This window comes from Argiope bruennichi, chromosome 2 (assembly GCF_947563725.1).
Source record: "Argiope bruennichi chromosome 2, qqArgBrue1.1, whole genome shotgun sequence".
Taxonomy (NCBI): domain Eukaryota; kingdom Metazoa; phylum Arthropoda; class Arachnida; order Araneae; family Araneidae; genus Argiope; species Argiope bruennichi.
The window spans coordinates 71,846,090-71,873,345 of NC_079152.1; the positions used below are offsets into that span (position 1 = coordinate 71,846,090).

General features: G+C 28.9%; 1 protein-coding gene across 1 annotated transcript; it reads left to right on the forward strand.

The window, feature by feature from the left end:
• The first annotated feature begins 1,730 nt into the window (after positions 1-1,730).
• Positions 1,731-14,390, forward strand: LOC129961875 (astacin-like metalloprotease toxin 5). The gene is made up of 6 exons (XM_056075490.1): positions 1,731-1,847; positions 4,998-5,068; positions 8,367-8,448; positions 10,568-10,682; positions 12,442-12,617; positions 14,112-14,390. Exons 1-6 carry the CDS (start codon positions 1,784-1,786, stop codon positions 14,327-14,329), a joined length of 726 nt encoding a protein of 241 aa, XP_055931465.1. The 5' UTR covers positions 1,731-1,783; the 3' UTR covers positions 14,330-14,390.
• The last annotated feature ends 12,866 nt before the right edge of the window (positions 14,391-27,256 follow it).

The following is a 27,256-nucleotide window of genomic DNA, read 5'->3' on the forward strand; positions in this document are numbered from 1 at the left end:
TGTGCTAGCGTTTCATATTCTTTTAATGTTAAGGCTATGACAGTGTGCAGCATAGATTCAAAGATTTTCTTGGAAGTCTTCTTACCTATGGACAAAATAATGGTAGCTCAAATTCGTTCACATATTCATGAAATTTGGAAAAGTGATAATGATACAGAATCGGAGCAAAACGCTGATTCTGAATACTCTGCGAGATCTGATAGAATCCTTTCTTCGTGATAAAAACCTCAAATCCTTATATAAAAGGGATTCGTTAATAATATGAATAAATTGTCTTGAAATTTATAGTAACGATTAATTTTATTCTGAATAAGGAAATATAAAAGTATTTTTTGACTTTGTATATAAAAATGAAAGATAAAAGTTCTGAATTTTCAAAGTTGCATGTTTAAGCTTCTTTTCTCAAAAATTAATAATAAAATATAAACTATATGTAAAATATCGATTTTCTTATTCTACGTATATTTTATACCTGAAAAAACTACTTGCTTTAAAAATAATAGGTTTTATATGGACGGAGTGGGGAAAAAGGAAATGGATGCAGAAAATATATGGAAAAAAGGGCTAAGTTCACTTGTGGTTTTCTTATTAAAATTCGTATTCGTATTTTAAATAAGAACCTATTTGCATGGAAAAACATTTATATCCTCTGACCGTATTTAATTTTTTTTTTTACAAATAGCCAATAAGATAAGGTGTAAATGTCTGATAATTTGGGGTCAGAATGGTCCCACTCGTGTGCTAATGTTCAAAAAATGAGTGTGTGTAATAAAAGGGCAAACTATCAACCGAAATAGAACATTTATCAAGTGACAGCAAAATATTGCATTGTAATAGACATTTTGATAAAAAAAAAAGGGGAAAAAATACCCGAAGTTATTATAAGGTTTTTCTTGCAAAATAAAAGAATATTTATTTGTAATAGAATTATATACATTTCCTCAAAATTAAAATTTTGAATACAATTATTTTATTTTTTGAAGATAAGATCAAATTGCATTTATTTAAATGGATGAAAATTTTTTTAAATATCAATCTGTATCAGGCCTAGCAAAGTGAATTTTTTACATATATAAATAAAATTGTCGGTGAAAATGTAAAAATTATAAGAATCACCTTAAAACAATGCAACCTTATTGAAAAATTACAACCTAAATTTAAAATGCAATTCCTTTTTTTTTAAAAAAAATTTACTAGTATGTAAAGCTTCCATATAATTAGAATAAATTATAATAAAAGACCAAATGCGATCAAATAAAAAGTTTTTATATAAAAAATTACTCATAAATAATTAAAATTATAACAATATCAAAATATACATTTGCTTAAAAATATTTGGAATACAAGTTTGGAAATGCAAGTAAAATACAGAAATCGCTTGCATTTTACTTGTTCTTAAAAATGGAATTTAAGATGAAAGATTAAATGCATCCTATTTTAGGTCAAATGTTGATCATATCAGCTCGATCTTTAAATGTCAAAAGTTTGCAACTTCTACATAGTTTTGACGTCGTGTTATTTCATCCAGCTGATTCTAAAAAAGATAATTTGTATCAATTATTCTGTTTAATTTGTCAATTTTCTCATCTTTAAGTAATTCTTCTGGAGCTCCTTAATCTACCAAACAGGTGCCTGCAAATGATAAACAATCGCTATTTTCATTTACAAACAGGATGAAGGTGTAGGCCACCTGTTGAATATCATGGCAACTGATAAGCAAAGAGGTATTTAAGGGTATGCATGACAATTAATTATTGTTCCCACGTATAGCTGGTAGAATTTCATGATGAAGGTTTTGGTAGTTGTTCTCGCTTTAGCTGTGGCAGTTTCTGCCGATATTGATTATGGTATGTTAATTAAACTAATCAATTGCATTAAAAAATCAAGTGGATTGTTTTCATGAATTAATAATTGAAAAACATTCAAATTTCTTGTTAAGAATTTGAAGTATGGTATAATTAAAGTATTTAGGTTAATTTACTTTTATTATTAGTTATAAAATTTGAATAAAATATTGAAAATTACTGCGATATATTTCATCTAATAGAAATGAAACAATTTGACGATTTATGCTTGATCTTTAAATTTGCCTAAATTCTACTTTTATAATTTATTCTTCATTTTTAATAGGAACGATGCTATTTTGTATCAAAGTTTTATTTTTGCTCCTGGAAGATTTATGATTTAAGACAGAATTTCAACGGAAATTCATCATTTGTGGTTGCTAAATGCAGATCTATTTCGTTTGCGGAATGTCAGTTTTTCTCTTTGGCTTACAATGGCAGTTTAGAGGATGAGGAGCAGGATATGATATCATATTCATCTATTGATTAAAGTTAGAACTAGAGAATACTTTTCAAATGCTAGTTATCGTTTAGAAAAGGTTATGCTTTCTAACAGTTAATTTTAATAGACGTAGGTCATATCTCACACAGTTTATGTGATTTTTGTGTTTTTATTTCAAGCAATTTTTTTAATGATTTTGATATCTATTTTCGTTGGCGGTACTTGTCGATTGTAACGCCGACCACAACGTGCAAAAAAAAAAAATTTCACCGATTCGGCGATTTCAATCGTCAAACTATATAGCATGTGATTCGCACGTTGTCCATTTTTCATAATAAATAATAATGCATTTGAGCATATTTTTAGAGTTTGGCAAAGTTTTTTCTTGACTCTTTTTGGTCACCATTAAAACCAAATTGTATTTCGTTGGTCTTAGTAATATGAAAATTATAAAAATTCTGGTTTATATCACGTATATTTATAACTCCAACTGCCCAATCCTAATTCCACAGAGACAATTCCATTTCAATCTCTTAAACTGTTGTTCAAGTACACAGATTTTCCTTTTTATTCTTTATGTTTTATTTACATATTTTTAGTTGCATACTATTGCAGCTTTTTGATGTGAATTTAAAGAGAAGATGAGATGAGTTCTTTTAAAACTACAAATGTATTGGTGTGACTATTAATTTTTTTTTCTAGTTTCATTACAGTCTGTAAGTAGTACAAGGCGATTCGAATGGCTTAAAAGAAATATGAGAGCTATTTTTGCAAAATGGTGGAAATTAAATAATATGTTCAAAAATTATTTTAAGTTTTTAGCATTAAAAATAAAAGATTGTAGATGAAGAAAACATGTGATTTAATAGATAACATTTAATATGGATATGAAATGACCACACCTAGCAAAAATTTAACTATCAGTTAACTTACAAATACAAATACATTCATTTCAGCCATATATGAAAAAAGCTTGTTTAAAATTGAAATGAAAAAAAAGAAAAAAGAAAAAGAAGGTCTTAAGAATAAAATTCAAATCTTATCCATCATCTACATATGAAAGAAAAAGTTTTCAAATCTTGTTTTGCTCTTTGGTTACAAATATATAAATGAGACCGGATAAAAATAAAGCTATTATATTTCATTAAAACCAAATATTATTTGCTAGGCTTGGATTTCAGATACTGCGTTTATAATTTATCTTTGTATGTAACAAAGGAATATCTAACTTTAGCAATTAGGTTAATTGGAAACTAATAAAAATAAAAAGTAGAATAACTAAAATAAATTAACTGATTCACTTTTATTGTGTATTATGAAGATATGAGTTTCCTAATCAATAGCAGATATTAAATTTACATAATTCATTAAAAAGAATTATTTATGGAAATATATTTTAAGAATTATACGAAATTGGATTTAAAATTCTGAAAGTTAAAAACTTGAGAGAAATAAATTGACGCGATTTTCTTTATTATATTTGAAAATCTTCCTTCACTAGACGCAAAAATAGTTTCAGACTTTTTTTAATACAAAATGTAAAAATAATAATGGAGAAAAGTATTATTTATAATATTTTTGAAGCTAGTGACAGAAGAGATTAATTTTATGTAACGACGAATTTCCTTTAGGGATGGAGTTTTAAGGATCTTTGAAAGGATACTCGAGGGATAATATTGAAGTTAATTCATAATCATTCAGTTGAATAACTGAGTTCATAATTATATAAAATTTTGGATTCGGAAACCGGATTTAAAAAACACTTTTCTTAGCTGTTTAAAATATTTATATAGAGAGAAACGCAACGGAATTGATGACTGTCTGAATAGTTTTGAATTCAACCTCTTTTATTATTTTTTAAAACCATTCTTTTAGTACTTTATAATTAAAGGTAAAGCAAGAGAGGCATAATGAATAAGATATAGAACATTATAACAAATGATTTTAAAATTTTATAGCACAATTTTTTGAAAAATCATCTTAACAGTAATGTCTCAGATTTAAATGCATGAAAAGACTGCGAATTTTTGCTCTTCTCTTCAGTATATACAAATACTGTTGGAAAATTGGTTGTTCATCTGTATCTCAGTTCAAACTTTTCAAGAGTTGCATCCTTTGAAACCTTTGTAGAAAAGTCATTAGTTGCTTTTATCTTTTGTTGCTTAGATCCGTTCAAATTTGTCTCATAATTTTAGCACAATTAATAAATAGAATTGAAATCGCTAGAAAAATATACAATATAGCATTCCACTAATTAAATAAGATTAATTAAACATTTGTATGGTTTGAAAACATGGTTGTCAGATCAGTCTGAAGTAAATATACCAAACACACGTGGACAATGCGAGGAACAAAACATGGTTTGAGGGAGGGGGCATTTTAGTACTCTAGTATTATGTTTTGGTGATATTCATATATTTTTTGGGCATTTTTTCAACTCCATATTGTTTTAAAACTTAAATATTTTTTTACGGAAGCAAATCTAAATAAAAATATAATATTAAAAGCTGCCTATTTAAAACGTCAGTTTTTTCAGGAGATTCATCCTGCGAATCTCTCACCACTACTACGCCCCTGATTGAAAGAATTCTTGTATAAAAATTTAGTTTCTTTAGTTGTTTGAGAATGTATTTTTTGAAAAAGTATCTTGAATGAATTTACAAATTATATACATGATTTAAAACATGATTTAATTCTCTATTCTTTAACAGAGACCAAGAGGAGGGCTCTGCAGAATCCTGATCTGTACGATGGTGACATGGCAGGAATCAATGGTCCATTCGTGAGTATTTTTTAGTTTTTACAAATAGCTACAAAATTATTAATAATTGTTTACTAAATATATTACTAATCACAAAACGTTTCATTATTTCTCTATAAATTCATAAAACAACGCATCATAAAGGCTTTTTTTATCTCATAATATTTCTCACGTTTGTAGTGATTTTTTTTTATTTTTTTATTTTACAAGGCATTATCCAATTTATTTAGGGGCACAAGAAAATCATTTAAGTAGTTGATAGCTGTAAAATTACAATTACTTCCAAACCAACGATCAGTGGTCTTTTCAAAATTTCTCCAGTTGGTAATGGTATAGTAAAATTAAATCATTAAAAATTATACCAAAAATTTAAATTTATACCAAAATTGTAGATCTTAGGCAAGTTAATGAATAAATACCTTACAGGGCACTGACAAATAATAGTTACGAAACTTCTATCTTTCACACGGATCTATAATTTCTTTGTCGAATCCAGAGCGCAATGTTTGGAGATATTTTTTTTTTATTTGGCCATGAATCCCTACTATACATTCATACATAAATAAATACATAATAAATAACCAAATATAAAAATATTTAAAAAATAACATATTCTTTGGACTGATTCTTAGACCGATTAAACAGAAACTTTGACAGAGAATTTCTAATGTAGCCACAAGATCACACACCAAATTTTATTTATTTAAATCATTGCGTTTACGTGCATGAAGACCTACAGACCAACAAGTTGAGGATTTAGATGGAAACATAATAAGAGTAGTTTAATAAGAAATACATAATAAGATAAATATTTAGATACTAGATCTGTAAACTAAATTTTATTTGTCCAATTCTTTGCGTTTGTGATTACTGTGATCCCTTGCATTTAGAGATATAGACATACATGCAAAGTTCTTCTGAATGGATTTCATTCAAAATTTGAAAGATCGATAAATTTGGTGTAAAGTCTACATCAGCTAACTGAAGTGATTTTTGTTACCTTTTCAGGGACAGCCGAGAGACTTAATTTCAACAATTTATTTTTCGGACTCGGAGAGGTCTGAATTTGGAGATTAATCAAAAATATCGAGTTTTAATTTTTCAACGATTACAACATTTTATTTACTTCATGATCATAAATTAAAAAAACACAATTTTTGATAAGATATTTTTACACATAAAAGTCTGTTTCTCCTTTTTGAAAAAAATAAAGGTCTGAAATAAAGAAAATAATAATTTAATTTTTTATAAGTTTGTTAAATAATAAATAATTGATGTACAAAATTATTTGGAAACTTAAGTAAAGTGGTTAAAAAATCATTTAAAAAAATTGTACTCTTTTTTTTCTAAAGGTATTAAATAATTTTTTAATTAAATTGTGAATTAATCTTAAATTTCAGAAGCGTGTTGTATTTTCTTATTAGATAGAATGTCAAAACGTCCTAAAATATGCCAATAAAAAACTATGACATGTTTTGTAAAATTGTTGGGTTTTTTGAAAGATAATGCGTTTATTAATTATGTATTGACTAAATAAAGAGGCAGAATTAAATGTTAAATACAGACTTTTGATAGAAGCTATAAAAGACAATAGAGATTAAATTAACGCCACGTTTTAAAGCAACACTAAAGCTATTTAGAGACAGACCCCGTAACTTCGACCCGCAGTCAGAAGATGAGGAATACACCTAAACTTTTAACCTCTCTTTACAAACTTCCATGCCGCCACATGGGAGAATGTTTGGCCCCATTGGATTTAGCTTTCACCAGACCCGCGTACGCGACTGTCTTTCAGTGGAATCGAGTCTCGAATCTGAAACCTTACCACCAGGATACCGCGGCCCGAGTTTGAGCACTCGTTTGCATATATTATGCAGTAATGTCTTTCTGGAAAGTTTCAATAAACACAGCCCTTTTTGGAATATTTTTGCAAACACAGATTCAAATTATTGCTTAATTGCAAGCTCAGTAAGAGTTTGCTTCTTTTAGCAAAATTTTTCGATCTGTCAAATTAATGTCTTAAATATAACATATATTAGATTCTTAAGACTCGCACAATATTGCCTGTTTGTGAATTATTGCCATCAGGTTGAACGAGAAATATTTGGTTGGATGCTAAAGCTCACACAACATTGCTTATGTGTGATTTATTGCCATCAGGTTGAACGAGAAATATTTGGTTAGATGCTCAAGGCTCACACAATATTGCTTGTGTGCCATTTATTGCCATCAGTTTGAACGAGAAATATATGATTAGGCATTTTAATTGCTTTAAACCAAAATAGTTAAAAAAAATCTGACGTTAAGTAACAAGTTCAAACTGAACGCTGGAAAATCATTAATAACGAATTATTAATGCAAAATTTTAAAAAAAATCAAAATTTAAAATATATCCATCCTACAGATGTAAAAAAGTCTTCTCATTGTTGGTTGCCTTGGTATAACAGAAAAAATAATCTCATTTCTTCTTAATTCTATATCTTTCTTTGAGAATGCATGAAAAAAAATTGCAGGAATTCCAACCAATTATCATGTAATATTTTGTAATTCCAATAATGTTCGAATAGCCAATGAGATATCGCTTTTAGAATCCGGTCTGATCAAATTTATAAGTATGTTCTTGCAGCAAATAAAGTAAAATAAGTTTTCCAAATATTTATCACGTGGACAGAGAACAAGAAAGAGAGAACGTTCTTTCTTTTATCACTGACTTAATTTGGCTTCGCGCAAAAAAATATTTAACAAATAAATTTAAAACATAATTTAATAATGTATTAAAACCGAAAATGATTTTATAAAACAATGCTCTATATAAATATTGTATCATTTACTTTTTCTAATCAACCTAATCGGAAATCATTTGCACAAATTTAGTGAGATATCTGAGAAGAAAGTCTGTATTTCCAGAAACCTACTTCAATGAAATATATTAACTATAGAGATTTATTTTTAATTTGATATAAATAATTATCAAAATTAAGTCTATAGGTCACAATTTATTTAAAAATATAGAATGCGGAGGCTGGTTTTGGTTCGATTGCTTGGAGGTAATGACTTTATTGGAAATTTCCTATTATGGAGTGTTATAAAAATACTTAAGTTAGAATATGATGAGTCTTAAAATTTATCACTTGACTGAGCAAGATATGATATAAAAATATTAATCCAAATATTCTTCAATCGAGATTCATGATGTGACATGACAGTTCAAAATTTGCTAAAAAAAATTTGATTTGCATTATGAATTTATCTTAATCTCTAACTCTCTCTATTTATACCAACTCCTTTTCTCATTATGTTTCATTTTTGTCTATTATAGGACGCCGAGCGTAATGCTATTCCAGGACAGCACTACAGATGGCCTGGTGCCAAAGTACCCTACGTGATTGATTCCTCTCTTCGTAAGTTACTGTTTATATTTTATGCGTTGAGCTGCATAAGGCAGAAAATCTAATTTCATTAAAATGATATTCAATTATTTGAATAATTATCCTTTAAAACTCATTCTATACAGTTTGTAACAACTATTATTTGTTGTTACATAGAATAAATGTTATTATTTCATTACATTATTCAGAAATAATACATACTGATTTTTCTGGAACTATAGTTTTTACATCTGTTTAACCCTTACACTACTGAGTTGGCCATGGAGCCGTGCAAATTCTATCCTGGCTGGCTGGCTGCTGTTTCAAACGAGAAGTGCAGGATATTTCATCAAGTTCACCAAAGATGTTCTCGCTTTGCATACTGAAATCCACATTTGAAATATATATCGACCCTTCAGAATAGAATTTGCGCCGCCGGTTGGGCCGGTTTAGTAGTGAAAGGGTTAAATAGTTTTGTGGACATTAATTGAAAATTTCAAATGAAATCTAGCAAAAGGCCCTTGCAAATGCCACATCAATAAATATACCTATATATTACAAACTCACGGTAAGGGAAAGGGATACGTGAACAAGCTCATCACGAAAAGCGGAAGTCCAACATCATAGAAAATACTGATACAAATATATCACGCTAAAACTGAGAGAGAAAAAATTTAAATAAATAAAAATATTATATTCCGAATTATTTTTTTCTAATTTTAGATAAAAGTTTTGTATAAGTTGTAGGGGATTAAAATTCAAATATTTAGAATCTGTTAATTTGTAGATATTAAATCAGATTGAAAGGTATCCAACCGTCATCTCTTTATTTTTCTCAAAACAAACTAATTTTAAACAGATGCTACAAACTGGTCAACCAAAATATTATATGTAATCTCGTTCCCAACATCCTCTCCACCCTGGGCAACCTGGAGAGAGATGACCAGAGAGACCGGGCAGCTTACCTTTCTACCAATAAATATCAGTTCGCAGGATCTTATCTTCCTGTCGTATTCCTGATATAGGCCCATCCCTCTGGCCTTCTTCCACATATGTAGCGGTCAGACATTTTCTTGAAGGAGTACGTCTCTTCTGATTTTGAGAACAATTTTAAAATTTTAGTCATTTCAACCAAACGTTTGTACTTTAAAGCGTTCAAATCTCGAAGTAGTTTTAGCCATATGCGAAGACAAGTTCAATTTCAGTTATCAAGCATCAGGGACAAATCTAGTGTTAACCGTTAAAGAAAAGCTTGATTTACTTAAACGTAAACGAACAACACTTCGCATCCCCATTACGAAGCTGTCAATGAAAGTGAATTATCACCGAACAGTACAGCATCAGTGCTTCCAGAGTTTAGGCATCCGATGTTAATTTGTAGGTATTTAATTAGACTGAAAGGTATCAAGCAGACATATATTTATTTTTAACTAATTTTAAGCAGGTTGGAATGTTTTGAGAAGGAAAACATAGTTTTAAAAGCAAACAAGACATTTATTCACAACATAGACAACAATTAACATTAAACATAAATAAAAAAACAGGTTTAACATTTTAAGATACTCTGGGGTTTTCAAAATCAAACTAATTTAAAATTGCTAAAGATAAAGAGTTCAAGATTCGGCCATCACACACAGAACAAAACCAAAGTCTCTCCTTTCTCGTCTCATTCTTTCTTTTCATTCCATCGAAGCCCATCTCACTTCAGTTTAACTCCCAATAAGGCGAAAAGGTTCCAACAAATTCGGCTCCAGAGTGACTTGACTTTAAATGAAATGAGCGGCAGCTGAAATATTATTAGTAATCTCGTTCCCAACATCATCATTAACTAAATACTCTACGAAGGTAATTAAAAATCGCTGATATTCCCTTATGCAGATTGCGTGATTTGCAAGTATTCAAAACCATTTTATTAAATTGTTTTAAATTTAGTTTAATATTAGGAAGAATGAAAAAAAAGCATTTTATAACGTTCTTCAGTTGCAAATTTGCTGTTAATATCTATTTTCATCTCTTTTTTTTTAAATAGTTTATTAAATATTTCTCAAAAGAAAGTAGTGTATTAAATATTTTTCAAAAGAAAGTAGTGTATTAAATATTTTTCAAAAGAAAGTAGCTTATTATAATTATGTTTAAATATCCTTCAAAATAGAATCCAACACTGGTTTCATCCAGAGGGCTTTCCAGAACTACCACCAGACTACTTGTGTGCGCTTCGTCCCAAGGACCAATGAAAACGATTACATCAGGATCTTTGCTGGACAAGGGTAAATTTATTATTATTATTATTACAGATTTTATAAGATAAATTTTGAAATGATTAGTTATCGCATATTCCAGTTTTGGACATAGAAATAACAGTAACACCTACACACCGCGTTTCATACATAAAGCTGCGTTCACACGAGACCAGCTATTGCACGCAATAGAAGGCCACGCCTGCTGCAAAAAGATTACGAGACCACAACAGGAACAATGGTGAATGGTTGTCACATAGGGACAACATTTAGACAACGCTGCTTTAGTGTCCCTTTCTTGTCTTAAGAAAGCTTTTTGCCATCTGCTTTTCGATTACAATAGAGAACTCCAGATGAATCTGAGCAAAAATTGGTTAAAACTTTTCATAAAATTATTATAAGAATTATTCAGTGTTTTAAAGTCCAAGCTGCTAAAAATAATAATTATACAAAAGTAAATTTAATTTTTTTTATTTCCTTTAAAAAAATGGAAATATTTCTTTAAATAATATCAGGGAGTAAAGTTCAAAACAAGAATAAAATAAACGTGAAATGCTGAAAGTAAAGCAATAAGGCAATTTTGTTAATATTAATATAAAAAAGATAATTCCTAAGTATTAATTACGATTTAAAACTTATAGCGAAAGTGATAGCAAATATCATTTCACTCTGAATTTCCATGACTACATTATGATATTGAGACTTTTTTAGAAAATGGAAAAAAATCATATTTTACACATTTTTTTTATTCATTTATAAATATTTATTCGAATGTGAATATTTAATGATGTTAGATTGAATTTGTTATTGTTCAGTTGAAACTTTAGTACTGGTATTCATACTACGAATACCAGTACAGTAAAAGGTATTCACTTTGTAATTTGTTCCATTACAAAATAGTGCTCTCTATATCAATTTCTTTATTTTATTAACTAAAAATTAATTTAAATAAATGCCAAGAATATAATATCACTTTTATGAATGCTTCTGTAAAGTGGCAAGATCAGGCTTTGATTTTGACTTTGCTACTTACGTATTCTTCCATAAAAGGACATTTTTAACTTGTCGTCAAAAAAGATTCCGCTTAAAAAATTCTTTTTACTAATGATTTTTTGCACTTGTTGTTTTCATTATATAATAATTTAGAATTACATATGAAGAGGAAAAAATATGAACTAGGAAATGCATACCATTTATTGGACACAAATGATACGTGCAATGTTTTATTTTTAAATTTACTTATTCTAAAAGTATATAGTAATAGCCATTTTTCTTATAATTTTATAAACAAGAAAACATTGAATATACCATTTTGTTTTCGAAAATGAAGGAAGCCTTCAATAAATCGAATTAAAATTCAGCACTCTTTAACAGTGGCACGTTTATCTACAATTCCAAATAAGTAAATTTTACTAATGCAATCTGTATTAAAAATAAGGATTATGGAAAGCAATGAATCTTCAAAATCATTTTTTTAAATAAAAAAGAATTTATTTATTTATTTTTTTTAACTCCGTTTATCATTTAATTATATAACATTGATAAGAATGAAAATTAATTATTAATCAAATATTTGAAAATCTGATAACGAATTCAAACAAAATCAATGAATGAATCAAATGAAAAATCACTTCTTCGAAGATAATAATTAGATATTTAGTTTTGGGAATTTCGTAAATTTTTGTGGAATAGCTGTTTAGTTATGAATCAATCAATCAATCTCTATGCACTTTTTCATTTGTTGTTGTGTCAAATCGTCCGATGAATATTTGTGTTTTCTTTCTACCAGTTGCTATTCTCACGTCGGAAGGACTGGCGGTCAGCAACCAGTTTCTCTTGGCAACGGATGCGCTTTCGTGGGAACGGCCATTCACGAATTTGGACACGCTCTCGGATTCTACCACGAACAGAACAGGTCTGACCGAGATGATTATCTCATCATTTACGTCAACAATGTCCAGAAAGGTAAATAAATCGTTCACTGTCTATTCTACGTACAAATCATAATGGTATCCTATCCTTAAAATTGGAGAATTCTAAACTCCAATGCAACAATGATAAGCGTATATTGACTCATAGTTTATATCACTTCTTTCTAGCATATTAAGTCTTAGATTGATTTTTAATGGATGTCTACTGGATACTGGATAAGGGACCCCGGTCTTGATGTCGAATGTGGTGTCTTTGGTGACAAAATGAAGAACCGAGAATATTCGAGAATCTTGATGATATCTCTGTTAGGACTAAAATTAACTTGAATTAGACTCGAATTCTAAAACATTAGATGAATTAACACTGAACTTTATAAAGGAGGGCCTTCAAACTAGTGTGTCAGAAGTCAGGACAACAGATGGAGTTATTGAACCCAGTCTCTTTTTTGATATTGATCACCTGATAATTTTTTTTGAACATTTATACTACTTCGATTGACTACTACATATTTGCTATTTGTGTACTTCTGCATGCTGCAAATGTTCTTTTATGCACGCTTTGTCTGTGCGTTATAACGGGTCTTAGTGCAAAATAAAGCATCTTTATCTGCTATTCCATCATACATCCAATCAGCCATATTTATACTGCTCTCTAACAATAAAAGAAATTAACAGGAATCAGATGACTCCAATTATATATCATTAATGTTAATATTTAAAAAAAATCATGGCTTGAATTTGAAAATTTGGTTTTATATTATTTATACTGTAAATACTATCTTATATATACTTTGTTAAATTTATAATATTCTATAAATGTTATATATACTTTACGAAATTTTCATAATTAATAAGTTTCTTACTATGCAAAATGCTAACGCTTTCAAAAGTAATATTTCGCTTCTTATTTCAAAACATTTAATTTTCTCTTTTAAACATATACAAAGAACTAATAGAAAAATAAGATAACAGCTCAAAAACATATTTTTAATATAAAAATCTATAGCGAAAGTTATTTTAGTGTCATTTGCTAGCTTTTCTTATTAAACTTATGGAAAATTTTTTAATAAAAGATATTTTAATTATAAGAAGTCATCAATATCAATTATTGAAACAAACGAAGTAAATCGGTAAAGGTATCGTACTGTAATTCCGAGAGCAATTTACCTGAGAGATCAGTACGGCGGTAAGTATTTTCCAAGAAGCGATTGTAAGAACTGAATTGGGGGATTCCAAACATTTGATAAAAAAGAAAGCTACTAAAATAGTAAAATTTCTACCTTTTTTTAGAAATCAAAGAGGATATGAAAATCGGTGAGAAGCATTTATGGGGTCGGTTGCACATGATAGATGATCAAGTAAAAATAATTTGCTAATCAAAATAAATCTTCATTAAGTGAATAGTATCAAACGCAAAAAGAAAATATATTAAAAATAATTTAAAATTCTTTTGTAACAGTACAAACAAAATAATTTTTTTTTACACTGTCATCGCCCAGTTTTTCTTAAATTCCATTATTTTCAATAGGCATGGAATTCAATTTCGCCAAGTTGGCTCCCAGCCAGAACATTCTTTACACAACTTTCGATTATGGATCCATCATGATCTACGGTAATGATGCTTTCTCCAAGGATGGATCTCCCACTATGGTCGCCAAGAACGGACAAAGACTGCTCAACCCCTTTGACAAGCAGGTCATGACACAGTCCGATGTGACTCGAGTCAGGAAGATGTACAACTGCTAAATAAGTTGCCTTATGTGTTCTTGTGAATGTGCCTTTTAATTAAAAAGAAAAAAAAACATAACTGTTTGATCTGTCGTAATTATTTTTGAATATTTTTTTTGTTATCATTTACTTGCGATTTGGCAACAAACTTTCCATAAAGATTCTCATCAACTGAAAATTTAAAAAAAATAGCTTTTGCTATTGGCAACATTTAAGAATTGTATATTATAATAGCATTATCGTCGCTCACCTCGATGTCAACGTTTTGTGTTAATTCAACAAATCAATACATTCTAATTAAACATTATGTTTAAATATCTACTGTATCTAATGCCTTCAGATTTCTATATAAATGCCTGCCTTGTTTTATAAAAATTTATTTTTCAAAAATATTAGGAAATTTTGAACTATGTCAAAAAATGTGTTCATATTAAAGTTATTGCCATCAAAAAAGTTAAAAGAACACTTTCATTTTTTAATCCAATACATTCAATATAATAATGTTTTAGGCTTAACATTTAACACCACATCACCATTTCTAGAGCTTATTTGGCCCTTTTGGCAGTTTGGACTCTATTAAAAAATACACAGCAATCAGTTGAACGAAACAAAGAAATGACATATACGAATACATATAGAGTAACAAGAAATGGGAGAACTAGCATTAAAAATATCTGGAGTACAGTAAAAATGGGTAAATTTAAAATGACAATGTGTAGTATGAGTGAAAAATAAAGGAATTACAAAAAATATTTACCTGAGAGGGCTTAAGGATGTATTATGAATAAAATGCCCTAAAATTGAGAGGGTTAATCGAATTGGAACAGTTTACCATGATTAATTTGGAATCTAATCATCGATTCATCTCTCTCTCTCTTTCTATATATATATATATATATATATATATATATATATATATATATATATATATATATATATATATATATATATATATATATATATATATATATATATATATATATATATATATATATATATATATATATATATATATATACATACATATATAAATTTATTGAATTTATATTAATTTATTCTTACAGGGGTAAAATCGTGTCTCATGTAAAACTTGCTTAATATCGTCGCCGCATGCTTGTGTCTGATTGTAACTACTAAAGCAATAAATAATTGTGAAATATATATAAATGTTTTGCGAAGTATCAGAAACAATTTTGTACACATAAATTTAGTATAACTGAAATTATTTTTGTGTTTTAAAATAATGTGGAATAATTATAAATGTGCTTCAAAATTATTCAAGAAAAACTTCAAATTATTTACTAATTTGAAATTAGAAAACTATTTGAAATTCTAAAAATCCCTTTATAGGCGATATTTACAATCCAAGAATTAATTATCTATCATATTTGATATGTCCTGGATTCAATGACCTGATCTGTAAATCGATTAATATGATTTTTAATCACGTATGTTACATTATTTATATCGCAAGACACAAATTTACAGTTGGTATATAACCGATAAACTTTATTATGCTAAATCCATTTGTAAAACTCTTTTATTCAGTTGTTTCTTAATTTTAAAGCATATATCATTACACATGTAAACATTACCACGATGAAGCATTAGAAATTGGTTCATTGCCAATATAATGGCAAGAAATATCACGATTGCTAAAGTAATTATGATGTGATCGTTGTAACTTGTCTGAACTGGGGAAACTGATGTAAATAACAGATTAAAAAACAAACCGCGTAATATTATTGCCAAAGAAAAGAACTTGTGAATTAATGATTTTTTTTACAATTCACTAAGCATCAAGTATTATTTAAATATTATTATATGAAATTATACCAGCAATTCTGTACTGATTTGACAAATATTAATTAAAAACAAAACATTATAATTTGGGAGCTAAGATTCTCTGATGAGGAAATTTTTTTTTATTTAAACTGATTCTATCAAAAGATACATGACATTAATATACATAACATGTATAATTGTTTAAAGTTTAAACCATGTTTGATAAAACCCTTATATTATTGCAAGCTAAACATTTGATAATATAAAGCACACTTTACAAATGCTAAGTAAGTCTAAGTTTTAAGTTAAGTAAATGTTAAGTTTTAAGTCTAACAGAGCCATAGATTTGTTTATAATGCTAAGATTTTGTCTGTTTACTGATTATACAAATTCTTTTAACATTTTTTAGAGAGTGATATTTTATTAATAAGCATACATATTGAGGCCATAGTTTCTGCTTACAAAATGTTGAATCTCCTCAAGCATTAGGGAAATCATTAACAATGCTACAATCCTGACTACTAGGCTTTTGTGAGTGACCCATCCATTTATTCATTTGTTCAAGAGTGGGTATTTCAAAGTGAAAAGCATTTATTGTCTTCTTCCTTCAGCTGATTATATGAGATGAAAGCGAATTAATATCGGCACAAAAGAGTTCCAATTTTCCACAGTTGAATATAAGATATATTTTCGAGGCAACAAAAAATTCAGTTCTGTTTTGATTATATATTTTAAAGTGAATACATTATTCTTCTGCATTATATCGCTTAGTATCTAGATATATTAAACTTTTAATATATACCGTATATTCCTTGTAAATTCTTTAAGGATATAGAATGGAAGAAATAGAATCAATATATTAAAGAATTTGATATAAAACGATGATTTATAATTGCGTCTTATTAGTTAAATTTTTATTAAGTTTTTAACCTGGAGGAGTGATCTTATTTCTATTGAGTATGCTATTTAAAGAACACTGATTTCAAAATCAGTGATGTTTTGAACTTGTTGAATATTTGGTTTGTCGTGTTTACGTGCAGTCTGGCGGTTGAACAGACATATCTCCCTTTGACTGTTTCGTATGAAGTATTTTGGTATGAAGATTATATACCAAATTTTCCACTCCATACATATTGTGGTCTTCGATTAGTGTGTTCACAGATCGATAGAAAACTTTCAGAAATTTTATTTTTGGATTATGTGAGATCTGCAATTATGAAATTTGACAAAATCACAAGATTGAGTACTTTGAATTGAGTCTACTTTCTTTCACTTCCTATATATGAAAAATTAAGAATTGCTTTTAAAATGAGGTAAGCAATAACAATTGATTGCATATTACTGATATCATTTGAAAGTATTGAGAAAAAAACGACAACAACAAGATTATTATAAAAGAACATATTAATAGCGAAAACAGAATACGACAGATTGCAACTACATTTCCTTTATTTTCGGCAATTACAAAATATGCATATTTATATTATTTCCTCTTTTTTTCCTAGCCCCGGAGCAACGTAAGTGAACAATAAGTCATCTGATAAATTCTCTTGGTGATATATTAATGGCGTGTGGTCGAGCTATCTCTATTCCGATTATCAGAAATACTTTCGGTGGGGAGGAGGGGAGATTGTCTGTGGTGATGGCACCTCTCCGTTTCCAAGTTGATATCATCACGACAGTCATTCTGACGATTCAGGGTAATTAGACAAAGTAGATATTTATTTCGACTTCACTTAAAGGCAGTTAATATCGAAATTGCATTGCGATATACGGCGTGATTATTATATAAAAAATTTCAACAGTATGTTTGGTAGACTGTAATAAGAAAACTAAAGTATGGTTAGTACCGGGTGTTTCAAAAATTACCGGTATATTTCAAAAATCAATAAAAACTAAAAGGGCAGCGATAGAAATATACCGTTTGTTGCATTATACTTGGGGCAACAGTAAATTTTCAGGCAGACAAACTTTCAAAATTAGTTACAATTTACAACAACAGATGGCGCTGCAGGCGATTTGAAAGATATAGAATAAAACGCAGTCTGAGTTCGTCATTCTGTAAATCGTCTTTCTGCTTTAAGCGTGTGCTGTTCACAGATTGCAAGTTTGTTGTGAAAAAATGGTTTATTCTTTAGAACAAAGGATTTTTCTAGTGTTGGAATTCCACCGCGTAGAACACAGTGTTGTTGCAACAAGACGAAGCTTTCAACGAAAGCTTAATGTAACCAAAGAGCCGAAAAACGATACAATAAAGAATCTGTTTGAAAAATTTTGAAATCGCTAGACATGAACCCCTGCGACTTCTTTCTGTGGGGACACTTGAAAGATCAGGTGAACCGCCACAATCCAGAAACAATTGAACACCTAAAGCAATACGCCGGAGGTTACACGGGTTTCTGCTCATTTCATTCTGAGACTACGCCATGTTATTGTTGCGCATGGTGGATATTTGGAAAATATCGTAGTTTAGATTTTTTTCAAGACTGCAGTGCCATCTGTTGTTGAAAATTGTAACTAATTTCGCAAGTTTGTCTGCCTGAAAATTTACTGTTCTCCCAAGCATATTGCAACAAACGGTGTATTTTTATCGCTGCCCGTTTAGTTTTTATTGATTTTTGAAATATACCGGTCATTTTTGAAACACCCGGTATAATCTTTCAGCATATTGGATGCAGTATTTAATATATTAGAAAACATTGTCTAAAACTATCTACGAAAAGCTAAATTAAATAAAATAAGATAGGCAAAATCTGCAACAATATTGCCGAAAAATACGAAAAAAAAAAAGAATTCTCTTCTAATGCTTTCAACTATGGATGATAAGTTAAAATTATGGAAGATATACAGTTCAATATTTGCAGAAATAATGAAAACTGTTTAAATTTCGTTGAAAAAAAAACATTTTTTGTAGAGCAACAATTTTTTTATTAAGATATATGCTATTTGGAATTAAGATATATTTAAAGAATTGCAGAACAGTGAAATAAGTGTCATTCATAAACTGACTTTTGGAATTTTAAGATAAATCGTAATTATTTTGATGCGATTTTATTTTCATGAATAATCTAAGAAATGTGACCAAATATTTAATTGTTTAGATTTTTAATAGAAATTTCAAAAAAATTCCACTCATCTCTACTCTTTATTCCTATCTTCAAAAGTATATTTGTGCAAAATTTGGCATATATAGATCCAGAAGTTTTCTCAGCATCGTAGAGATTAATATTGGAAATTTGTTGAAAAATTACTCTTTATTACATTTTAAATGGAGTTGCATAAATCTTGCCCGAAATTCTAAAATTTTAATGCGACAGACAGAAAAACACAACAGCTTAATGGTAGACAAAGAGATGCTTTGCATTGATTTTTAATTAATTTCTTTCAATTCTCATTCATACAAAATTCTCGCAGAGTAATATTGGAAAATGATTTAATAATAAAAAATGTGTCAAATATTAAATTACTTTGAATGAAGCAAAAATTGGAAAGTCATTGAAAACGATGTCATGCTAAATATACATAGTCACTTCACATAGTAAATATCTAATGTACATGTTATTTAAAATTTATTTATTTAAATTATTAAGTCTAAAATTTAATTATTAGGACCAATATATTTTAAATTTTCTGTAATTTGGACTTTCTAAAAAACGTCACTATTTTAAGGCTCAAAAAAGTAAACGATCTTTTTCATTTCATTCATACCGCGAACAGAAGAGTGTACGGAAAAAGAGTTGCCGAAAGGAAAACTTTTTTCGTTAGTAAGTTAATGAACTTGCCAACTTGCCATAAAATCTTGCATATATTCAAAACGCTTAAGTTTTCCATTGTTTCTATATATGGAGTTTTTAAGACATGCTAAAATTGTATATTGTTTACGATTTATGCTTACTTCTTTAAGGAAATAATTCATATAATTCTTAAATGGTAGTCTCAATATGACTGCCTGATTTACGTAAATCGCTTCAGTTTGTTTACAGTCAAGAAATGTTAAATGTGAAGTAATTTATATAGCTAGCCGCCTTCGGAGACTAATTTTTTTCGACCAGATTATTGACTTTTAGAACGTTAATTTAATTTACGGAATGCATTTAAAAAAGCATTTTATTTTGTTGTGAGTGAATTATTATATAACATGAATTCAATTGAATAAGCTTACAACAAATTATAAAGTGTATATATTACGCAATAAAAGCAGAAGTGAAGATTCTACTAAAGAGTTAATAATTGTTCAAAACCAATCATCAGCTCTTTAAAAGAAACACCCGATTGGATGAGTGTTTTAATGGATAAGTTTAAATTCCATCATGGAAATAAAAAAAGTAATTAAAAGTATTATTAAAATTAAAGAAGAAATTCTACTGGAATTGTTGTCACTAAAGAAGTAATTATTTGTGAGTCAATACAAAGAATGTTTTTGAAAGATAATTGTTGCGGATGATATGAAAATCAGCTTTCGCAGAAAATCATAAACATTGCCCATTTGGTGACAGTTAAATCTGTTTTGGCGCTCGTTTAAACTTTCTGTTTGAAGTCCATTTTTTTATTTCTTTTATGCCATCTTTCCTCTAATTGAATGCACTGTTTGGTGACATGTATAAAATGATTATCAGGAATGTACTTTACAGATAATATTTTGTATCTATGTTAATTAGCGGAGCGTTGAATTTAATACAACTCTAAAATCATTCAATAAAGTTATTTGAAATTCGCATGATGAGTTGCTTACCTTTGAGTGTTGCCATTCGATATATATATATATATATATATATATATATATATATATTAATTAATAGCGTTTATTTCCTTACATTACAGATACTATAGCTGATTACAGGAACTATAAAACAATTAATATAAATACTTGAAATTTTCCCAGTAATGCAAATAATATAAAATATTTTATTGAATTGAATGATGGCATGTTATTGCGTATAATCTATTTATAAATACAATAATCTAATTTTGTTCAATTACAGGTTAAGCACTTTGAAAGAAAATATTTCGATAGAAAATCTTATTTTATTAGATTCTTTCTCTTTTATCGCAGGTCCTTAAGAAAAACGGAAGGTATTTGAAAAATCTATTTCAGTTAGTTTATATAAACACTATACTCAAGAGGAAATCCAGCTATTTAACGGAGAAAAAAAGACTGTGAAAACTCTAATATAGATTTTAGAATTAAAATGTTATGATTAATTAAAAATATACGAAAGTTATATAAGTACAAAATGTAATCACATAAGAGTTTGATGTTATTAACGTCACTAAATAATAATTTTTTGTTAATTTAATATTCATTGACAAAATATATCAGTTTTGATCTAGGTTTTTTCTGGCTCTTGATACCTGATAGCCAATGAATTTTTATCGCAGCAATTTTTAAATGTGTTAAGTTATATCTATGGTTTACAAACTTATTTAGTACACTCACAATTTTGAAATATTTTTAACCACTAAAAATAATATTACTTTTAATAGATTAAAAAAAATTTAAAATATATCTTCAGAATTGCTTGCAAGACGTAATTCATTTATCTGTATCAAAAGAAAAAAAGTTGATGGAGACAAAAAAAAAAAAAAATATATTGGAAGAAATCCGGATTGAAAAAGATTATTAAATTCGATATGTTCAGAAGCAGCGGGAAGTCATTTTCCGGTTTTCCGATATCTATTTGGGAAAGCGGCCCTTTTTCATTCTTTTGGTAGCTTCGACCGAAAAGAGATTAGCCGTGCGAGCCACTCATCCATCAAATTTCAATTTACCGCCGATCCTCTATCTTGGCAGGATTTTAATTAAAATGTGAACTTTAGAACTTCGCCGAGAAAGCAAACAGAGAGGAAAATGACGCCAGAATATTCAATTTTGTTTGAATAAAATATTTGAGTACATTCAGGTAGCTGTGCTTCGAAACTTTGTTATAATATTTTTCAATTGAAAGCTTTTTTGATACATATTTTTTCCCCCTTATAAATCATTTGTGTTCAAAACGGAGGTCACCCGACTTACTTAAAGATGAAAAAAGCTATGTAATGCATTAATACTTTTTTTTAATATTTAATATGCTTTCATTTTGAAAATCCTTTTTTACGAATATTTTAGATTTATGAGGAAAAATGAAATATATGTTTTTATCTAATTATTTCGCATAATATTTTATAACTAAATTAGAAGATATATGCATACTAAATGCTTCGGATTATGTATATGAAAAATCGTAAATCATTATTGTATAAAAGTTCTTTATTTACGTTTGCTTTGAAACCTTTGTAAAAATTATTCTAATGCTTTTTTAATTGAATATTAATAATTTCTATTTTAAGAAAAAATTATATATATCTATATATATATAATGTAAGCATTGTTTTATGTGAAGCAGAATGCAGTTTGAAGACAGTGAAGATACTTTTAATTTCGTGACGTCGTTTCATTTCATTTTGAAGAAGCAGGCATATGTACAAGCGATGAGCACACAGAACGACACAGAAAGGAATGAGGAAAAAGCTCTTGGACATTTTATCCCTGGTCTTATATAACCTATGATTTTGATAGGGAAAATATTTCTTTACAGTGCTAATATATTACGAGATTTCGATAGGGATTTTCGTTACACGCGCGGAGAAGGCAGGGGAAACACAGGGATATTTTAAAAAAGAATTTGTCTCATCAGCGGTATTTTGCCTCTTCACGCGCAGTGTGGGATAGTTAGACTTTTAGATGATTCAGCAATTTAACAAAGCATCTCTTGAATTAATTAAGTAGAGACAGTGGAATTGGATCACGAAATAAGAGAATATTTTTAGAATGAAGTTACTATGCACTAAATTAAGATAAAATCTTGGAAATTAATTAAATTGAAATAAAAAGTTTAAAATATCATTACACACACACACACACACACACACACACACACACACACACACACATATATATATTTATTAATTTTTACCATTGAATTAGTAGTATTAGAATTTTCATGTCAACCAATTTTAAAAATCGTCTCTTATCTCAAGAAAAATTTATATCTAAAAATATACTTGCACATTAAGTATGAACATTTTTGAGATAAAATTGGAAAATTAATACAATTGGAACTTATATCTATTTTCGGGTAGTAGAGAGCAGGTGACTACTGCTCACATATCTATGGTCATATGCTTTCATATTAAATAAAAACTGGCGGTATCGGTACAATGGTTTTGGAGGGAGGGCTTCATCAATGCTTCTTCACATAGGAATAGTAGAATGGGGTAGTGTTATTGAGAATGACATTCGAAAATGGATAACGGGGATTGGCAGGCTACTAATGATAACAATTCTATGAGTTTAAGATATTCACCTACATTAAAAATCCATTTTGACTGAAAATCACAACTTTTTTTAGTATTTTATCTGAACACCAGTTTTTTATGAATATCTGTTTATCTCCTTTTTATCTCAAAATAGTTTTTATTTTATGTATATGATAATTAGATATGAAATTAAAGTCATTTTAATTCAATTTAATAGCTGAAAATGGAGCTTTAAACAGTGCTATGAATGAGTGTTTTTCATAAATTTGTTTTCATAGGTTTTTTTTAAAATTGTTGTCTTTTTCTATTTGATTTTCTATTTGGCATACATTTACTTTAGAATACTGTCTAAGGTATAAATCAAAATATAAATGTAATGATGTCTACTATCTAAAAATGTCTACTCTAAAGTTATGCACCTTTTAAGCTCTGAGAAAATATCAAAATGTCACAAAATTTATGATTTTATAAGTTAATTAATACTCTTAATTTGCAGGAATTTTGATTCATTCCTAAACTTTTGATCCAGTCTTATACAAAATAATATTGTTTTAATGATTAAAGTTTTCGAATGATTGATTATTCATGTCATTTATTTTTGATTGAGAATGTTTGAAAAAGAAAGTGGAATTTGGAGATAGAAATTCAAGGTTTTCACAAATATTAAAAATAGTATAAAAATTATAAAATATTTTTGTACGTTCAATCAAGATTTGCAGAAATGCAATTTGAAAATAGAAAAAAATATTGGTTCAAATATTATTATTTATAAAAAGGCCCCCAAATGTAATTGGATACCTTAATATGAAATAAAAATTGGTGAAAACGATATAATAGTCAAGCTTGAAGAACTTTGTCAAGATTTTCTTCTGTAAATGATGAACAAATAATTTGTGTTTTTGTGATATCTTCCGAAAATGAACGATAATGAAAGAATGAGACCATTGATCTTATTTGTAGGGAACTTGAGCTTTAATATAAAATAAATATTAGAGAATTCAGATCAATGTCTGCCACTGCTTCTTTGTTTCTAGCAATTATTTTAATTTTTTATATATTTTTCCGTTTAATTTTCTTACATTTATATGTTTCTCTTAGTCTTGTCTATTTTTAATTGCTTGTCCTCACATTTTTAAAGTTAATATTTCACACTCTTACGCTGTGTCATAAATATTTGCAATCATAAAGGATCAGCAACAATATGATCAATTGCAGCAAAAAGATGTGGAATAATTGATGTTATTTTAACTTTTAGAATATTATAATAAAGTTGTATATTAAAAAACAGTCTTGCTACTGAACTCATCTTTAGTTTAAGTATATTACACACTGAATCATATCTTTTAAAACACTTCTATTTTCTACCATTTATTTCTTTCATTTGATTAACACAATGACGAAGTATAAAATCATGTTTTTCTTTCTTGCGATTTCTCGATTTAGTGATTAGTACTTTTACAAGCTAGTCATCCTTTAATAGCCTCCTTTTAAGAATTGAGAAACCAAGAATAAAGAAAGCAAAGTTATTATGAATGCTATATATTCTATTAAGATCATTTCTACATCTAACAGACTGACCAATAGATCTAGACTTTAAGATCTAAAAGTTACAAAATTTTAAACAAACACAGAGTAGAGGCTTTTTATATACCGGGTGTCCCATAAATTTGTAAATACTTTAAAAATTCATAAAAATTGAAGGAATGAGTATACTTTAATGCGGTTTGCGAAACTGTTATTCTCATGAAGGGGGATTTTTTTTCATACAAAAAAAAAAAAGAAATAGTTCGAAAATTTGTCGATAGAGGGCTCTAAACACAAGCAAAACATACAATTCTACGGGAAAAATACTTTTATTTGCATGCAAGCAATTGTTTACATGCGTATCACACTACTACAGTACTTGTTCTATGCGTCCGCCATCACCACAAATAACAGTTTGGAAGCGGGAGACAACACTGGTAACTGCATCATACAGCATATCCGGATGAATGCATGAGATTTCGTGGCGAATGGCTTCCTTTAGCTACACTAGCGAAGTTGGCCTATGGCGGTACACCCGAGACTTAAGGTAACCCAATAGCCAAAAATCAAGGGGTGTTAAATCTGGTGAGCGTGGGGCCATTCATGTGTAAAGTGACGGTTGATTATCCGTTCTTCAGTAAAAGTTCTTCTCAAAAATGCCTTCAATTCGGTGTCGATGTAAGGAGGTGCTCCGTCTTGCATGGATGTCACTGTGTCAAGGACATCGTGTTCTAATAAGGACGATACTTCCTTCTGTAACATTTCCAAGTAACTTGTTCCATTAACTGAACACGCCTTCCATCCTGCTTTTTTACAGGGTTTTTCAAAGAAAAAAGGGTCTACAATAATGGATGCGGTGAAACCACACCAAACAGTAACCCGTGGTGAATGCAGGGGCTTCTCAGTGTAAGCATGTGGATTCTCATGTGCCCATATTCTACAATTATGGGTATTAACTGCTCCATGCAAAGCAAAATGAGACACATCTGTAAACAATATTTTCAGCAGCCATCGCGGATCATCTTCAATTTTCGCCAAAGCCCAATTTGAGAATTCCAATCTCTTAGCTGTATCATTTGGTAAGAGCTGATGTAGCGATTGCAATTTATATGGGTACAATTGCAATACACCATGAATGATACGGTACACCGAAGTCTTTGGTATACCAGTTATTCGTGCCACTTCTCGTGTGCTACTGACTGCACTTGTAGACTGTTCCCTTAGCGTGTCCATTTGCGAAGAGACATCGGGGGTACGGACTGTTGTTAAACGAGGTGCACCACTGCTTGGCCGATGACACAAACTTCCAGTTTCTTCGAAACGGCGTACTAGGGAAACAAGTCCAGCAGCAGTGATCGGACCTGAACCTTTCTTCAATCTTTTCTGGGTCCTAAACTTTCGAACTTTACCAATTCACCAGTGTCAACATCTTAATACAAACCTTATGCAAACCTTTAGAAATGATGAGTCAATCGCTCACTCTGCACTTCATAAGACTTTAATTTGCATATTTCCACTGATTTGCTTGTGTGCAGCGCCCTCTATTGACAAATTTTTGAATTATTTTTTTCTGTATAAAAAAAAAATCCTCTTTCATGAGAATAATAGTTTCGCAAACCGCATTCAAATATACCCAGTCCTTCAATTTTTATGAATTTTTAAAATATTTACAAATTTATGGGACACCCGGAATATCAAGAAGTAACAAGCATTAAAAGTTGAAGTATTTAATTAAAAAGAAATGAATCCAAATTGTAATAAGCGAGACTTCAAAATGAAAACGACTTTAAAATTGTTTTCAGTTGAGATATTATTCTTTACAATCATTTCTATTAGTTTATTTAAGAGTTTTTTTTACCAGTTTTCATATTTTTTAAAAATGTTTCCTCTAACTCAAACCACAATTATTTATTCAAATATTCAATTGACGTTAAATTCTAAGCGTTGGAGTAAGTTATAATAAAACTTTAAAGTTAATTTTCATATTTTCATTAAAACACTTTCAATTAAATACAAACAAAAATTAAATTCAAGTGCATCTGTTGGTGGAAAAAACCCAACTTGCCAAAGCCAAACCTGTAGCAAGATACTAATTCGAAGAAGAATCCTGCTTCATGCTTGTTCTAAAGAAGAATTTAGAATACGATTTGGTAATTAAATTCTAAACACCAAATCGAATTTACCATTTAATGGAACGAAAACAGCATTGTTTAATATATGATTTCATTTCTAGAGAGTTTATTTAGAAATATTCAATGAAATGCACAAGAATCGTTACATAAGATTCGAATAAATTAAGTGCTTTTAAAATTTTGCAAAAGAAATGCAGAAAAATATTTA

Bases quoted from the DNA above. Each gene is read 5' to 3' on its own strand.
- LOC129961875 (XM_056075490.1), top strand. From the start codon at position 1,784: ATGATGAAGGTTTTGGTAGTTGTTCTCGCTTTAGCTGTGGCAGTTTCT. The intron at 10,683-12,441 runs GTAAATTTATTA...TCTTTCTACCAG, and splicing joins AGGATCTTTGCTGGACAAGG to TTGCTATTCTCACGTCGGAA. The intron at 12,618-14,111 runs GTAAATAAATCG...TATTTTCAATAG, and splicing joins CGTCAACAATGTCCAGAAAG to GCATGGAATTCAATTTCGCC.